At 39.6% G+C, this 18,638-nt stretch overlaps 1 protein-coding gene across 2 annotated transcripts; it reads left to right on the top strand.

The window, feature by feature from the left end:
* Positions 1-1,378: 1,378 nt before the first annotated feature.
* On the top strand, positions 1,379-17,383 carry LOC124379787 (cadherin-1-like). Of its 2 annotated transcripts, none has more exons than XM_046840348.1 (24): positions 1,379-1,522; positions 1,996-2,110; positions 2,524-2,750; positions 3,001-3,139; positions 3,439-3,594; positions 3,713-3,857; positions 3,956-4,128; positions 4,206-4,307; positions 4,500-4,568; positions 7,703-7,858; positions 7,977-8,121; positions 8,220-8,392; positions 8,473-8,574; positions 8,782-8,850; positions 9,948-10,103; positions 10,312-10,450; positions 10,552-10,724; positions 10,795-10,893; positions 12,194-12,277; positions 12,362-12,517; positions 13,656-13,794; positions 13,892-14,064; positions 14,145-14,250; positions 17,192-17,383. In XM_046840348.1, the coding sequence occupies exons 4-23, from the start codon at positions 3,107-3,109 to the stop codon at positions 14,238-14,240; spliced, it is 2,538 nt and encodes an 845-aa protein (XP_046696304.1). In that variant the 5' UTR covers positions 1,379-1,522; positions 1,996-2,110; positions 2,524-2,750; positions 3,001-3,106; the 3' UTR covers positions 14,241-14,250; positions 17,192-17,383. The 2 variants fall into 2 exon arrangements, with proteins under 2 accessions (XP_046696304.1, XP_046696302.1); XM_046840346.1 differs by lacking the exon at positions 17,192-17,383 and adding an exon at positions 15,428-15,690 and having other exon boundaries at positions 1,380-1,522.
* Positions 17,384-18,638: the final 1,255 nt, after the last annotated feature.

The raw sequence follows: 18,638 nt of genomic DNA, 5'->3' as shown, positions 1-18,638 counted from the left end.
CTCACTGTGCCCTGGGAAGAGCACATGGAAGAGGCCAACGAGAGGAAGTGGGCTAAGTACCAAGAGTGCAGAAGGTAGGGCTGGAAAACATGGTGTGAGCTGTTGGAGGTGGGCTGTAGAGGTTTTGCAGGGCGTTCACTCTGCAAAGTGCTTACTCTACCTGGAATCACTGGGGAGACAAAGAGGAAGGTGATTAGAACCGCAACTGAAGCCACAGATAAAGCAGCTAGATGACTGGGACACAGGTTAGGGTCTGATTAACCCCGGCTGGGTCGCCTAGACGAGGGTGTCTGATGTTGAAAGACCCAAAACACCCAATGAACCCAGGATACATCACTGATGATGTGACACATCTGCATGATGTATTTTGTATTATAGTATTATTAGCCCTGTAAATTTGTTCTTTTATTTTATAATTTCAAAAGTCCCGGTTTGATTTGAACGCCCCTCGTATTGTCTTCAGATGATTGAAACCACTGTTTCATCCAAAACATTATGTTCATTTATCTTCATAATTGTCACAGTAAATAAATATAAAGAGGTTAAAATTTTGAAATGTATAAGTTTGGTGCCTATAAGTTTATTTCTTATAAGTTTATCCGTAATCCAAACCTTGTGTTGATTGTAATAATTTGCTTCGATTGGATTTTGCTGCTTGGACTGGAATTTGCTGCACTTGTAAGTCACTTGCATCTCACCATACAACAAGACGATGATCAGAAGCGTAAGTCCAAACTCTGTAAGCGTTGTCTGGAGTGTTAGAGTGTCCTATTAGGGAACATCCGTCCCAGTCCCCACACCTAAATCCTATTGAACTGCTCTGGGATAAACTGGATCACAAGAACAAAATCTCCAACGAGTGAAGAACATCTTTGATGAGTTTTACAAGAGGCATAGCAAAGTATTTCAGCTGAACATTTGGAGAAACGAAGTGTGTGACGCTGTTCTTTATGCTAAGGGAGAATTTTTCAATGAGAATAAAGTGGACGATTTATAGATTTGTTTGGTCAAAGGAACATGCATGTGTCTCTCAGAAACCATAAAATATTTAATGTTTCCACCCTTTTCAAAGCCTCAGTATTAAGATTCATGACCGGCTAGAAGACTTCGCCTGTGTTTATTTTAAGTTACAAAAACAAAAGATTTTATAAGATGTTTTGAAGGAAAACTGGAATGAAAGTTTAGAGAATATACTGCCTTGACATGTTACAGAAACCAAGTCTAATCATGTTTTCTGTCTTACCCAATCAGCCATCTTTCTTTATCTGCAGTATCAGCATTTGTTGTTGGTTCTTTCTAAGGAAAGAACCAACAAGTTCTAACAATCTCAAAATATTTCAGTGAAACTGCCCCTGCGTACCACCCCCTGCCATACAAACACACCCATAACATCTGCTTTAAAGCAGATGTGACCCTCCGTCCACAATTGGATTAGTAAGATTTGGTAGTTTTTGCTAATTTTTGACATCAAATGGAGCCTGTAAGCAGGGTGAAGTTGGTAGCTGTGATTTGCTTAATCCAGGTAAATGATTTTTTTCCCTTAATTCCAGTTATATAGCATTCTGATCAGTATGACAAATAACACCCACTTGAAGTCGGTTACTTTGTCGGGGGTTACGTGGTTGCACTTTTTTCTATATGTGAGAAATAAAGAACAGAATAAACAATTTATTTCAAAATGTTTGTTAGCAAACAGTAGAATCGTTTGTCCTGCTCTTGTCAGGTTTTAGCGTTTTACCATGTTCTTATTTGATGCACTGAGCACACTTTCATACCGTTTAATTATAGAGTCTGATTAAGTTTGAAGGTCTACATTTTAGTGTTTTCTCTAATTAGCTTAAATAGTATTTGTCTTAAATATTTATTCAGATCTATTGGACAGGTTTACACCAGGCTACTCTGATCTGCAGGAGCCTAATTAGAGCCTGTCAACCCCAAAAACTACATACATGGCAGTGATAATCTTATACACACACAAAATATTTTCTTGTCCAGGTTCTGCAGTGTGGAATTGGTGAGTCTCAGTCATGTTCTCCTGGATTCGGTTCTGATCTTTTCCTATTCAGAGTTCCCAGAGAACACCTGCAGGGGGGCACAAAGATCGGCACAAGTGAGTCAACACTACCACAATGTTCTCGGTTCCTATCTGAGGAGAGAGTTGAAACAAAAACGCATTGCTTTGGCATTTTATAATAGATAAATCAGCTTGCTGATCATTTTTATTAAGATGCAGGAAAAAACCAGGAGAAGAATTTTGGCATTTATGTCTAATCAAAATGTCAGAAACCATGTGGCTGGAAAGAAATTAACAGCTCTATATATATTTTTCCTGCTGACAGTGTGGAAATCATTGTCTGTTGAGGAAATCATATGTAGTACATGTTTTGCAGCTTTTTTAACTTTACCATCCACATCTACAGCCCGTTCTCCAGCACCATCATTTCTACAATCACTCTGTTCTTTACATTGGTATCACTGGATTGTAATAAATGAAAGTTCTTATGTTTTCTATCATGTTTTCAGTTGTTTTTAATGACTGCAATGGAGGAACACGTTTCAAGTTTACGGCGGATGACGCACAGTATCACGTCGACTCAGATGGCACTGTGAAGCTGAGGAAACAGGCCAATCTTCATGATGGCCATAAGATGTTCTCTGTCCATGCTTGGGACTCCAGTGGAAAGAAACACACTGCCTTGGTCAGAGTGGAACATCAGGGTGGAGATGTTGATGAGATTGAGTCTGCACAGGTACACAACTTCTGCAGGACAAACTGCAACATTTCCTGTTTTCTGGAAAATTTATATTTAAAGATATTTAAAGTGACTTTAAATTTGACTTTAAATGACTTAAGTCTCTACCATACATCAACCAAAGCAGCTGATGCCATCTAGTTTTATTTTTAGCCTTCAGCTTCATTATCCAAAACTTTGAAGAGAAAGCAATTAGATTTTCCATTTAAGCAACACTGATTTATTTTTTTTTCATTATTTTTTATAGACCGACTTGCCCCCAGTTCTTCCAATTCTTGTGTTTCCAAAATCTTCAAATGGGTTGAGGAGGCAAAAAAGAGGGTGGGTGATTCCTCCAATCAAAATTTCAGAAAATGATAGAGGACCTTTCCCAAAGAAGATTGCAGGTGAGAATCAAACATATATGTGTGGTACACAGATGATTTCTCCATGAGTCCCAATGGGAAGTGTTTATATTATCCATCAATCGTTATGTCATTCAATAATTCAATGAACTGAAATAATTTAATATCTCACTGCAATATTGTACTGTTTGTTTATTTTACTCATCGTCTTTCTTTGTGCGAAGCCTGCATGAACCTCTCCTGAGCTGAGGCCATTGCTGGCTTAAGACAATATTTACATCAGAATTTTGGAAACTCTGTAAAATTTTGTAAATGAAATAATTGTCACATCTTGTGCCCAGATTATTTCGGACTATGGCAAAGAAACACAGATGATGTACAGAATCACGGGTGAAGGAGCAGACCAGCCTCCAGTGGGACTTTTCACAATAGACAAAAACACCGGTCAGCTTTATGTCTCAAAGCCTCTAGACAGAGAACAAAAAGATATTTATAAGGTGAGCCATTTTTCTGTTATTTATTTTGAGATGTTTGTTAGCAAACAGTAGAATCGTTTGTCCTGCTCTTGTCAGGTTTTAGGGTTTTACCATGTTCTTATTTTTCTGTTGACTCCAGCTGCAAGTGCATGCCTGGTCCAATGCTGATGGCATTAAAGAACCTTCCATTGAGATTATAGTCGAGGTAATTGACCAGAATGACAACTCTCCTGTCTTCACCCAAGATGTGTTTCCTGGCTTTGTACCAGAAACTGCAAAAATAGGTTGGTATATCAATGTAATGTCATCAACAAATCTATTCCCCGTCCTGCTCTTCATGAAAGCACAAGGTTTCACAAGGTTCATTTCCTTCTCACTGAAGGACTTGAGTTCATGACCATCACAGCCACTGATGCAGATGATCCAGACACTGACAATGCTGATATCAGGTACTCCATCATCAGTCAGACTCCATCAGAGCCCAATCCAAACATGTTTGCTATCAACCCCATCACGGGAGCGATCCGAGTGAACGCTGAAGGCCTGGACAGACAGGTGAGTGCACAAACCACGTTTTTTTATGACTTGAGATTTTCTTGATTGAATAAAGCACATATAATAATCTCTTTCAGAAATATCATAAATACACTCTTGAGATTCAGGCAGCAGATATGCAGGGGGACGGTCGTCCAGTCATTGCAAAAGCTGTTATTACTGTGACAGACCAGACCTCGGTAAGACGCTTAGTTAATAATCGTGATATTTCAAGTTTTCATATAAAAACTTCTAATTATTTATCATTATAATTGTAATGACTTGTGTGATGATAAATTTTGCTTAAAAATATTTAAAAAATATTGCTGTGAAAACACAATATAGAAAAATTTATTGATTTAGCTATATGTGCTTCTTCCCCAAACTATTAGAAATGGAAGATTCCTCCAATCAATATCCCGGAAAATGACAGAGGACCATTCCCTAAGCAGCTTGTACAGGTATGTAAAACTGATCTCTGATTTAAAGCTAAAACCTTCCCTATTAAATACCTGTTCAAACACATCTGATCTGGTTTATATTTCCTATTCCTTTTAAAGCCATCGCAGATTATAGATTAGACAGGTTTTATTCTTCCCTTTCCTGTCCAAATCCTCCGTAACCGTCCTCTGTGCCAAAACAGAAAAGAGTCTTTATGTACAGTATATCTACCTCTTATTGCATACAGAAATCGGAACATATATGAACATATTTGTAGTTCTATTGATTGCTTGAGACATATATAATAAGGAAAGGAAAGAAGGAAAGACGGAAAATGGGTAAAAAAAAACGGAAAACGGGTATACTCCGAAACACGGGTAGTCCAGGTATGATCGCAGAGTGAACTGTAGATCGGACGGCAAATGAGTGAGAACGGGGGCCTTAAAACGGAGAGCGTAGATTGGAGACAGGTGAAGGTGATTAGTATGAAGGTGAGGCGCTGAGAGTGTGCTGAGTGCAGAGGGAGGCATGGCTGGTGGTTCTATGACATTACCCCCTCCTCCTGGGGTGCCTGCGGTCCCGAGGTATGCGGCGGTCAGCGTGAAACTCCTCCAGGAGTTCGGGGTCTAACACTTCCCGTTGGCAACCCACGAGCATTCCCCAGGTCTGTACCTCTCCCAATCCATAAGGTATTTCAGGGTGACACCCCTACGTCGCGAAATCAAAACCTTCTGGACGGAGTTCACCGACGGCTGGTCCAGCATCTCGAGGGGGATCTACAATAACCCCAGGGTGTTCTGTAGTACCGAGATACAGAGGAGGCAGGTCAAGCTGATAGGCCACGTTGTTGAGCTGCCTGATGCCTGAGTTTTTTTACAGGGTAGCTGGAGACGCAAATCTTGGGTGGACAGCCAGACCTGATCCCCCGGTTGGTAAGGGGGGCCCTCCGACCTCTGAGGAGCCGGGAACTTCTGGGTGGTTCTGAGGGCAGGTCGGAGGTGTGTGTGAGCTGACTCCCACACGTGCATGCTTTCCCGGAACCAGTAGTCCACAGCTGGAACGTTGGAGGGCTCGTCTGTCCAGGGAAACAATGGTGGCTGCAAGTCCAGCACACACTGGAATAAGGTTAGGCCTGGTGGCGCCCTGACGCAAGGAGTTTTGTGCATACTCGGCCCAGGGGAGAAAGCGGTTCTAGCTCGTTTGGTCCCAATTGCAGCACGACCGGAGGTAGCGTCCGAACTCCTGTCTGTCCGTTTGTCTGAGGGTGATATTCCAATGACAGGTTGACTGTGATCTCCAGGAACTGGAAGAACGCCTTCCACACATGGGATGTGAACTGGGGTCCCTGATCAGACACAATATCCTCAGGGAGGCCAAAGTTCAAAAAGACGTGATGGAACAGCACCTCGGCAGTCTCTAGGTATATGGGCAGGCCACGGAGGGAAAGCAGCTTGTAGGCCTTTGAGAAACAGTCCACAGCCACAAGGACGCAGGTGTTACCGTCCGAGCTGGGCTTTTCAGTGATGAAATCAAACCCCAGTTGTGACCACGGCCACTGCGGGAAAGGCAGGAGGACCAGCTTTTCTACAGGAAATGTCATGGGGTCTTGGAGATGGCACAGACAGAGCAGCCTTGGACGAATCGTGAGACTTCCTCGCTTATCCAGGGCCACTAGTAGCGTGCCTGGGCCAGGAGGAGAGTTTGTCTCCTCCCCGGGTGGCTGGAACCTGGAGCTTCATGGATCGACTTCAGCAGGGACTTTCTTGCAGGAGATTGAGCGACAGCTTTACACACCGCTGTTCACCAAGAGGTGCCCAAATCTCCTTCTCTAACTTTCAGATGACAGGGCTGAGGATCAGCTTGGGAGGGATGATGGATTCAGGGTCCGTTGGTTCATCGGGGCCATAAATCCGGGACAGGGCGTCTGCCTTACCATTCTTGGAGCATGGACGGTAGGTGATGGTGTAATAGAAGCGAGTGAAGAGGAGGGCCCATCTGGCTTGATGGGAGTTCAAACGCTTGGCTTCTCGCAGGTATTGTAGGTTCTTATGGTCCGTTATGATCGTAAAGGGGTATGCTGCCCCCTCCAGCCAGTGACACCACTTTTTGAGCGCTAGCTTGATGGCTAGAAGTTCCACAGGGAGAGCTTCTTTGAGAAGAAGGCACAGGGCCGGAGCCATGGTGGGGTCCCCAACTGTTGGGATAAGGCAGACCCTGCACCGGTGGAGGAGGCATCTACGTCCATGATAATTGGGGGCCGAGGATCCTGGTGTCGTAGGAGGGGGCGACAATGAATCTCCTCTTCAGCTCCTGGAAGGACTTCTTGGCCTCTGGGGTCCACATGAGGGTCTTGGCCTTCCCCTTTAGCACAGAGGTGAGTTGGGCGGTGACCAGACTGAAGCCCTGGATGAACCGGTGGTAGAAGTTAGCTAACCCTAGGAAGCGTTGGAGCTCCTTAGTGGTGCTCAGGTGGGGTCAGTCCTGCACCGCCTTCACCTTCCCCTGGTTCATATGCATCCCAGATGAGCTAATTACATACCCCAGGAACTGACTACCCACTCTGAAACACGGGTAGTCCAGGGATGATCGCCAGAGTGAACTGTAGATCGGACGGTGAGTGAGTGAGAACAGAAGCCTTATAACGGAGAGCGTAGATTGGAGACAGGTGAAGGTGATTAGTATAAAGATGAAGTGCTGCGAGTGTGCTGAGTGCAGAGGGGAGGCGTGGCTGGTGATTCCCTGACAGTTTGGTTTCACTAATAATAAACATACATTTGCATAAAGCATCCATATTGATCCATGTTGATTAGACTATTAAAAACTTGAAAAGTTTTAAAGGTAAATTTTGAACAAATTTATTAACCTTAATAAATTTGCAACCCAGTGAACCAGTTGTTAATTTATCCATTGATAGAGACTTTATATTATCCATCAATCATTATGTCATTCAATTATTTAGTGAACTGAAATGATTTAATATCTCACTGCAATATTGTACTGTTTGTTTATTTTACTCATCGTCTTTCTTTGTGCGAAGCCTGCATGAACCTCTCCTGAGCTGAGGCCATTGCTGGCTTAAGACAATATTTACATCAGAATTTTGGAAACTCTGTAAAATTTTATAAATGAAATAATTGTCACATCTTGTGCCCAGATTATTTCGGACTATGGCAAAGAAACACAGATGATTTACAGAATCACGGGTGAAGGAGCAGACCAGCCTCCAGTGGGACTTTTCACAATAGACAAAAACACCGGTCAGCTTTATGTCTCGAAGCCTCTAGACAGAGAACAAAAAGATATTTATAAGGTGAGCCATTTTTCTGTTATTTATTTTGAGATGTTTGTTAGCAAACAGTAGAATCGTTTGTCCTGCTCTTGTCAGATTTTAGTGTTTTACCATGTTCTTATTTTTCTGTTGACTCCAGCTGCAAGCGCATGCCTGGTCCAATGCTGATGGCATTAAAGAACCTTCCATTGAGATTATAGTTAAAGTAATTGACCTGAATGACAACTCTCCTGCCTTCACCCAAGATGTGTTTCCTGGCTTTGTACCAGAAACTGCAAAAATAGGTTGGTATATCAATGTAATGTCATCAACAAATCTATTCCCTGTCCTGCTCTTCATGAAAGCACAAGGTTTCACAATGTTCATTTCCTTCTCACTGAAGGACTTGAGTTCATGACCATCACAGCCACTGATGCAGATGATCCAGACACTGACAATGCTGATATCAGGTACTCCATCATCAGTCAGACTCCATCAGAGCCCAATCCAAACATGTTTGCTATCAACCCCATCACGGGAGCGATCCGAGTGAACGCTGAAGGCCTGGACAGACAGGTGAGTGCACAAACCACGGGTTTTATTTATGACTTGAGATTTTCTTAATTGAATAAAGCACATATAATCATCTCTTTCAGAAATATCATAAATACACTCTTGAGATTCAGGCAGCAGATATGCAGGGGGATGGTCGTCCAGTCACTGCAAAAGCTGTTATTACTGTAACAGACCAGACCTCGGTAAGACGCTTAGTTAATAATCGTGGTATTTTGAGTTTTCATATAAAAACTTCTAATTATTAATTGTCTTTATAATTGTAATGAACTTGTGTGATGAAACATTTTTGCTTGAAAATATTTAGCTGGCTAAAAAATACTGCTGTGAGAACATGATATAGAAAAACTTATTGATTTAGCTATATGTGCTTCTTCCCCAAACTGTTTTAGAAATCGGAGATTCCTCCAATCAATATTCCAGAGAATGACCGAGGACCATTCCCTAAGCAGCTTGTACAGGTATGTGGAACTGATCTCTCATTGAAAGCTAAAACCTTCCCTATTAAATACCTGTTCAAACACATCTGATCTGGTTTATATTTCCTATTCCTTTTAAAGCCATCAGAGATTATAGATCAGACAGGTTTTATTCTTCACTTTCCTGTCCAAATCCTCCATAACCGTCCCTTTACACACATATACCACCTCTGTGCCAAAACAGAAAAGAGGCTTGATGTATATTTACCTATTATTGCATACAGAAATTTTAACATATATGAACATATTTGTAGTTCTATTAATTGCTTGAGACATATATAATATATATAATATTATATAAATATTGGTATATAACCCTAACCCTTTTGTCTATGTTGAGTTTGGGTTCACTAATAATAAACACACATTTGCATAAAGCATCTATTTTTATCCATGTTGGTTAGAGTATTAAAAACTTGAAAATTAATAATTTAAGGTACATGAAACACTTGACAGGAAAGCAGTGAGATAAATTTGTGATTAATAGCGATTAAATATTTTAATCGATTGACAGCCCCCAAAAAAAAAAAAAAATTAAAATAAAATAAAATAATATATATATATATATATATATATATATATATATATATATATATATATATATATATATATATATATATAATATCAAGGTGGTGGAATGAACTTCCCCTAGACGTCCAAACAGTTTTGGTTGCAAGCATATTGTTGATATTTTCCAGAAAAAATAATATAATAATTCGTATATTTTCTGCAGAAGAGCATAAGAAGAACTTATCAAGCTGTTCTGCAAAAACTCCATGCGAGTTTCTCTCTTTCTTAAAACTCCAGAGTTTAAACCATGAGCTCAGAGCTTTGATAATAATATACAATATGTTACTCATGTCCTTTAAAAATATGCTCGCAACTAACTAACTAATAAAGAGATGGTTTGGATCAATGGATCAATAGAAAGTCTATGAAAAACACTCTTGAAAACACCTCGTACAATGTTCCTAGTGCCTTGTCATCCCAAAATTCTGTTTACTGACTTTAATCCAACAGCAATAAGCAAGAAGTTGTACTGCATATCTGTATAAACAAAGTTGTTGTATCTTGTCTAGATCAGGACCAGTCATGCCAAAAACACCAGAGTGACATACAGCATCACTGGTAGTGGAGCAAACCTGCCTCCAGTGGGACTTTTTCTTATGGACAAAAACACTGGAATGCTCTATTTAGCAAGATCCCTAGACAGAGAGACAAGAGATAAGTATGAGGTAGGAGACTTACAAATAATTAACACTTGTCCTGAGATTCTTTCTTCATGACTGTAAATATACAAACAAACTTAAATATGTTCCCACCTTTACAGTTCTCTTAACGTTCCCCTTAAAACCTCCATTCAAATCCACATTTCTGGAAAACCTGCTGTTAGTATCGAATGCTTATTCAGGCCTTAGATTTTTAACAAACTTTTTTTCACAGCTTCAAGTTCATGCCATTGGTGACGATATGCATGATGAGTATACGCAAATTCTCATCCATGTAGTAGACCAAAATGATAATAAGCCCATCTTCAGCCAAGATCCATTTATTGGCAGTGTGTCGGACAAGTCTAAAACAGGTATCTAGATCAATACTGCCTTGAGATAGTTTAATTAAACTACTTTCTTTATTGTTCATTTCAGTATGTAAGGTTTCACCATCTTCATCTTCTTACTAAAGGGCATAAGTTCATGACCATCAGTGCCACCGATGCAGACGATCCGAATACCAATAACGCTGCTATCAGATACTCCATCATTAATCAGACTCCACCAGAGCCAAGTCCAAACATGTTTGAGATAAACCCTGTTACTGGAGCGATTGGAGTGAATGCTGAAGGTCTGGACAAAGTGGTGAGAGCACAAATCAGATCTTTCAATATGCAGTTGTTGATAATGAATTAATTTGATGATTTCTTTCCAGAAACATTCGAAATACATCTTGAAGATTCAGGCAGCAGATATGGAGGGTCATGGCTTGTCAAGCACAGGAAATGCTGTCATTTTTGTAACTGACACAGAGGTAACTTTTAACTGAACAGTGTACAGTTTTTTATATTGATGAGATTTAATGATTTGGGGTTAAACTGTAGATTTTCCCCCTTATGCATTAGAAAAGCTCACAGTTTTAGTTTAGAAATAGAAAAGCACATTTTGGAAGTCAAACCCGTCAGATGATGTTTTTACTTTTAACATCTGAACTACAACTCCAAGCCCTATCTTCTAAACACAATCATCCTTTATCAAATATAACGTATATATATTCCATTAACAAATTTCTATCAACACAATAATATCTATTCAGCAAAATTAGATGATGTTCATGTCTCTGTGTTTACTGTTTACTGTATTTACTGATGGTTATGATGCAGAATCCGTGGTGTAGAATCCATTTGCAGTTCTACAGTAGGTTCGAAAAGCCCCTCCGCAGTAGAGCAGGTTATGGGGAAATATTCGTTTACTAAAACTCGTCATGAACCGTTCAGTATTTCACTCATTTCAAGTTGGTCTATAAAATGATACAGCATTTCAGAACAGTATCTTTCTGAGTTTATTGTGTTCTGAATAGACCTTAATAGAAACAGAAACAAAATCGGTACGCAGTAGAACAAAGAATACAAAAATGACGCAGTGAAGATACAGTAACAGCTCCCACTGGTGGGGTGATGGGGGAATTGCAGCTGGAGCTGTTAAAATCAACAAACCATTGCCTGTTTTCTGTGTATGATTTAGGATCTCGATTTGAAATGGTCTCAGGGTTTATTCAGAAATGTTCTAACAGAAAAAGCTTAGAAACTACACACACTCTCACACACACACACACACACACACACACACACACACACACACACACACACACACACACACATCAATGCACTATCTTGTTTATTATTTCTAATTTCATCCCAAAAGTCCCCCAAAAAAACTCAAGGTTGGCTGCAATACAGGCTTCCATTTTCGCAGAGAGGTTATTAGCTTGGCATAGAAACATCGATAACTTGAAATTGGTTGCAAAATATATATTTAAAAAATGGCAAAATCCTAGACTGTATATTTCCACACATTTCCACAACACATCGAATTTCACTGCTATTTATAAAAAGCTTGTTGATCCAAAAGGATTCATTCTGCTCACTGATGTCAGGGTTTGGGTTCGATTAACTGCATTAGTAATATTATCAATAGGTTTTCACAATCATTTTTCTCACAATATTATAGCTGTAATGACACAGTAGGAAGTGTACCTTGATGAGAAAATGAGAAACCAATTTTTTACTCACTTGTATGTGAATATTATTTGATTGTGTCATTTTCTCTGACAGGATTCACCCCCAAGAAAATGGGAAATTTCTCATATCGGCATCCCAGAGAATGAGAGAGGACCTTTCCCTAAACAAATTGCACAGGTGTCTTTCTGACTTTAGACAAAAGCTAATGATCTTTTCCATGTGTCTTTTAATCGAGGTTTAAACTGTGACTCCTGTTTTTAGATTAAGTCCAGTCATGCTAGCCAAGCTAAGATCGTGTACAGTCTCACTGGTGAAGGAGCGAACCAGGATCCTGTGGGGGTTTTCATGGTGGATAAAATCAATGGTTGGCTGTCTGTAACAACATCTTTGGACAGAGAGAAAAAAAACGAATATGTGGTAAGAGGAAGGTTTTCGCAGACAAGCAATTGTTTGTCTGTTTTTTTTTTTACTAATTAACAATGTTGTCCAAAGGTCTTAGGAGCATAAATAAATGCTGTAAAGCAAAGATGCCTTTGTCATGTGACCACATTGATGCGTCTTCCATGAGGGCCCAGGCCCCTATGCATTAAAAGTTGCCATGAATGACTGGCTAATTAAGTTCATTAACACCAAAATCCATACTTAAAATCATGACAAGCTAGTTTGTCCTTCAGAATAGCAAGAAAACGTCATAAAACCACATCACTAACTGTTTTTTGGTAATTGGTCAGTAATTACTTCTGTTATCAGGATTTGGGGTCCTGTCTAAACTTTTCTGTGCCTCACCCCTTTGTCCACCAGATGTCAGTGTTGTGTGCCTTTGATTCTTTCTTGGTTGCTAATTGTCTCCACCTGTCGCCAGTCCCTGTGTGTATTTTAGTTCCCTGTGTATCTCAGTTTCTTTGCTTCGTTATTGGTGTTGCATGACTTTCATTTTGTGTTTGTTTCCCTGTGTATCCAGCTTTTTTAAGAATTTGTTTCTAGTTAAGGTTTTTATTTTGCAAAATTATTGTGTTTTTCCTTTTAACCCTGTGGATTTTTTTGTTTTCTTGGAACTTTGGGCTCCTTTTGTTCTATTTGCCTTTTTTCTCTTTTTTTTTCTTTTACTTTTGTAGTTTGAATTAAAAACTTTATATTTTCCAATCTGGTGGCATTTTAAAAGGCTTAGCCCGGGTTTAAGTTCTGGCCCTGACACCAGACACCAAACTGCCTTTGGCTCAATTACATGGCACCTTCATGAATCATCATATACTCCATCGCAGAACTAACCTTTAAATTGTAATATTTTAGAGAAATGCCTTGGAGGCTTTTTGTCTTGCACTTGTTTCTGGGTTTTTTTTTGCATGTAAAATACAAGTATTTTCTGTTCAATTTCAATAAACAAGCTTATTAACTGATGTACTCATGCAAAAGACCTCAACTAAACATTAATGACAACAATAGTATTTAATAAATTGAGTGCTTTGGAAAAGTAGTGTGTTTTCCAGACATGGTACAGAAATTAAATAACTTTCTAAACATCTAGACATTTACAATGTTTTGTTTCTAACTCTAGCTTCAGGTCCACTACACTGGTGAAGGTATAAATGAGCCTCCTACTGAAATCACCATCCGTGTGATTGACCAGAACGATAATAAACCCATCTTCACTCAAGATCCATTTCAAGGCACCGTACCACAAGCATCCAAAATAGGTAGCATGAGCATTTCTGTGTAACGCTAATATCTTTATTTATCGACTGATTCCAATCTGTGCAATGTTTCACACTCTTCATTACCCTCCTACTGAAGGATTTTTGGTGATGACCATCTCGGCGACAGATGCAGACAATCCTAATACTGAAAACACAAATATCAGGTATTCCATCATCAGTCAGGATCCTTTGCTGCCACATCCTAACATGTTTGCGATCGATCCCATCACAGGAGAGCTGAAAGTGAACGCTGAAGGATTTGACAAAGAGGTGAGAGCAGATACGAGGCTTCTCACTCGGGTTCTGGAGAGAGAGTTGTTGATTTTAATTGTGAACGATATGAATTTCAGAAATATCCTGAGTACACCTTGGAGATTCAGGCAGCAGATCTGCAGGGGAACGGCCTCCAAAGCACAGGAAAGACTGTTATCACTGTAACCACTTAAGAAATCCTGGGTAAGGCATATTTCTGCTTAAAAGATGATTCCTTGTTGGGGTTCAACCTGATTGTCAATCTATCATCAACGCTTTGAGTGAGAAGAATCCTGTCAGAGGTGATGATATGGCAAGGGTCTTGCAATGCATTCCTCTATAATTGCTATGTTTTCATCTAATAGATGATAAATGCATAAGCTTGTCAGTAACTCAGTTCTGGGAATGATGATTGGATAAAACTTGTTAGTTCAAGAATCAATGGTATGTTGGAGACCAGCCTGCCCTGAAAATCTTTTTAAACATCCCATCCCATTGGTCCTTCCCTTTACTGCTATAACAGCTACCACTCTTCTGGGAAGGATTACCACTGAAGTTTTAAGGAGTGGCTATGAGGATTCGTGTTCATTCGCCTAAAAGATCTGACAATAACATTATAATGTGGACGAGGCTTCAGTTCCGGGTCGTACTCAAGGTGTTTTAAGGGTTTGAGGAGATCAGGGTTCAGTAGAGGTCACTCAGGTTCTTCCATTCCAATCTTCACACTAACAACCATGTCTTCATGGAGCTCACTTGTATACAGGAGGATCATTATGCTGGAAGAGTTTTTGGAGCTCTTTGAACCTGGAATGTAAATCTACAGAATGAATTAATTAATCAACAAAAAACTGATCTAGACAATTTTGTACTGCATGAACCCAGACAAGACAAGAACCACATATGGGTCTGCTGATTTGGGGCCAGATCATGTCATTAAAATACCAGTCTGTTGCTCTCAACACAACTGTGAAGGATCGAGACCCTGAAGCTAAAAGACTGACATTTTTGATAAAAAAATGATGAACAGCTTACTGATGGAACGTTTGATGGAGTGTTGAGTTATTTGGATAAGCTGGACCAGCAGAAGAAAAGAAGCGTAAAGTAAAAAATGCTGACGATTGGTGGTTCTTCACCACACAGCAGATCAATGACTCAAGACCCAAACTGAGGTGAAGCTTTTTCTGATGAACCGAATGAAAACATTTCATACGCCTTGTGCAGATTTAAATGAAATTAAAGCTGCTTCTTCTTCTCTTTATGTTCTTATCATTTTGCTCTTATTACAATGGTCCTGAAACAAAACCAAAAATCAAATCTATTTACCGGCATAACCATATTTATTCCAGACATCATGATGGTTAATTTCTATTTATTTTTTTAGGAGAAAGAGTGTTCTCCAGGAGAAGACCAGATTTCCATTCGGTTCAAACAGATTTGATGAACTCAGTCTCATCTGCTGCATCTCATGTGGAATATAAATGCTAATAAGCTAAAGATTAGCCAGTGCAAAACTAAAAGTTAGTTTAACAATCGCTTTAACTACATTATGCGACTTATAACTGATAAAAAGAACAATGCTTGGCCATACGTTCCCTTTTTTCATATCTGTAAAAATGTTGCTATTAAAAGCTCTTATGATTTGCATTCTTGAATTATTCTTTTTTTTGATGCACCTCATAATTACAGCACATTTACTCAAAAACACTCAAATAGTTTAAACAGAGATTAAATGTACTGTAAAGCCTGGATGTCTGGATGAATTACAAATCTGAAATGTAAAACCTTTGTGTTGTTATGCATGTCAAAATCTTGTAACGGTTTTTATAGGGATATTAGCTGATAATTTCAATTTTAAACAGATCCGAGTCAAATATAAGTGAGTTCTGTACATCTTTGTCAGTCCAATCAGAGTCCTGAGCTTCTAGGAAGTCCATTCTCAGTGGGAATTAACTGCCATAAAGACGTGGCTGTTGGTGTGAAGGTTGAAGTGGAAGAACTCAAGTGCACAGAGCCCTGACCTCCTCAACTCTACTGAACATCTTTGGGATAAACTGAAACCAGGATGAACCCAAAACCTTCTCACTAAAATCTCACTAATGAATTTACTAATGTTTTTATGTCTGAATGATCAGTAAAATCCACAGCCTGCAAACGCTCTTATACAGAGTGACTTACATTCATCTCATTCATACAACTGAGCAGCTGTGGGGTAAAGGGCCTTCCTCAGGGGCCCAAAAGTGGCAGCTTGGTGTGGATTTGAACTTACAACCTTCAAATCCAAAGTCCATTGCATTAACCATTCAACTGCCACCTCCCCATCTGGAGTTTATTTAATCAGGTTCCCAGAAACGTTTATCCATATAATGTATATATTTTTGGAAATATTTCTTTCTTCTTTACTACCTGCTTCATAGCTGCACCACAGTCAGTATCTCATGGACACACACATGCTCTCTGGTTTCTCAGCTTTTCACCTTTCCATGGCCATTTACTCACATGCTGCTGATTTCCTCATGTACAGACACTGAATTATCAGTTAATATTCTCAAAATAAGTTTAAATTAGGTTTCTTAAATATAAATTAGGAACACATAAAAAAGTATTAAAGACATTTTTTTTACTTTGATTGATTAATTTTCCAGATGTTTGAACAGAATGGTGAATCAGAACCATGTCTGATTTAGCAACTTTTAGAAGCGTCTCTTCCTGATTCGATTTTCTTCTGTGTTTGGTGACTTGTTTTTTTCGATGTTTTGTTCTAGCTTGTCTGACATTCTTTTCCTTTCATACACGCTGAAACCTCTGTAAACAAAGTCATAAATCACTGCTTTCATTTCCAATACGTGTTTTCTTATTAAAAACTTTCCACACAATGTCTATTATTGCTTTGTTTTAATATCATTCGAGTAAAACTACATTTTGTATCCTTTCACTACAGTTTGCCTTCCTGCCCCAAATCCAAATGTTTTTAGTTTTTTGTTTTGTGTTTTTTTTTGTGTGTTGTTAAGAGTACCTGTATTGAGTTCAGGATTTCTTGGCTGTGATGGAAAATGTCACATTTCTCCCTTTCTGTCTCTCTATTTCTCTCTGGCGAGCTACACATGCTGCTGAGCTCCCAGTGATCCTCTGCCTTTCTGCTTCCCAGATCTGCCTGACTCATCCTGATGTTCTACCTCCAGATGAATCTCTAACAATTACTGTGTAAACAGTCTGATAGAATGGTTTTGGGTGCTACAGAACCTCGAACACCAGGCACAAGAAAATTTCTTTCCCCATGCAATCTACCTCATGAACACGTAAATGCTCTACCAATTGTGCAATAAATATATACAATTTATGCAATTCCACTTTTTATTTATTTATTCATTTATTATTCTGTAATCCAGTCATTTATGTTGATAAATGGGGAGGGTTTTGTTATGATCCAGCGTAAAACATGCCAAATCAAATATGCAGATCACGAAAGAGAATTTCGTACCGGATCGGTCAAAGCCCAGGTTACCAACGACCGCCACAGGTATCGTCAGCCAACAGGGTACCGGTGTAAATTGGGCTACTGTTGGCCGAAGGAGGAGAAGGAGAGGAGGAAGTCGTCTACAGAGACGGCAGAGAAAGGAGAAGTGGAGGAGAGTGGAGGTTCGGGTTGGTACTTTAAATGTTGGTACTATGACGGGTAAAGGGAGAGAGGGAGCTGATATGATGGAGAGGAGAAAGGTAGATATGTTGTGTGTTCAGGAGACCAAGTGGAAAGGGAGTAAGACCAGGAACATTGGAGGTGTTTAAACTGTTCTATCGTGGTGTGGATAGAAAGAGAAATGGTGTAGGGGTGATTCTGAGTAAGAGTGTAGTGGAGGTGAAGAGAGTTTCTGATGATCGTGAAGCTGGAAGTTGAAGGTGTGATGATAAATGTCATTAGTGCTTATGCTCCACAAGTGGGTTGTAAGATGGAGGAGAAGAAAAAATTCTGGAGTGAGTTGGATGAAGTGGTGGAGAGTGAACCTGGGAATGAAAGATTCTTGATTGGTAAAGGGAACAGAGGTGATGAGGAGATGATGGTAGGTATGGTTTTAAGGAGAGGAATGTGGAAGGGCAGATGGTGGTAGATTTTGCTAAAAAAGATGGAAATGGCAGTGGTGAACACTTATTTTAAGAAGAAGGGTAATCATAGGGTGACGTATAAGAGTGGAGGAAGGTGCACACAGGTGGACTATGCTCTATGTAGGAGATGGAACCTGAAGGAGATTGGAGAAGAGTGATAGCAGGAGTGATTTGTGATAGAAGAGTATCTGTGAGAGTGAAAGGGAAAGTTCATAGGACTATGGTAAGACCTGAGATGTTGTGTGGTTTAGAGACAGTGGCAATATTTGTGCTGGGAAAGTCGTCTCCTGTTCCTGTTAGTTTTAAACTTCCAAAAAAAAAGCTTCATTTTATTTAACAGATTAATAAACACACACGTATAACCTGTTATAAAACCAGTCTTTCTTTAAACATCAGAAATAAAGATTCATGAATAGAACTGATGAAACACACAAACACCACACAGATCAGTACAGCAGAGTGACTCCCTGCAGGCATTTTTTGCATCATGATGT

The sequence above is a fragment of the Silurus meridionalis genome, chromosome 26, assembly GCF_014805685.1.
Source record: "Silurus meridionalis isolate SWU-2019-XX chromosome 26, ASM1480568v1, whole genome shotgun sequence".
Taxonomy (NCBI): domain Eukaryota; kingdom Metazoa; phylum Chordata; class Actinopteri; order Siluriformes; family Siluridae; genus Silurus; species Silurus meridionalis.
This window is presented reverse-complemented; position numbering and strand designations above follow the sequence as displayed.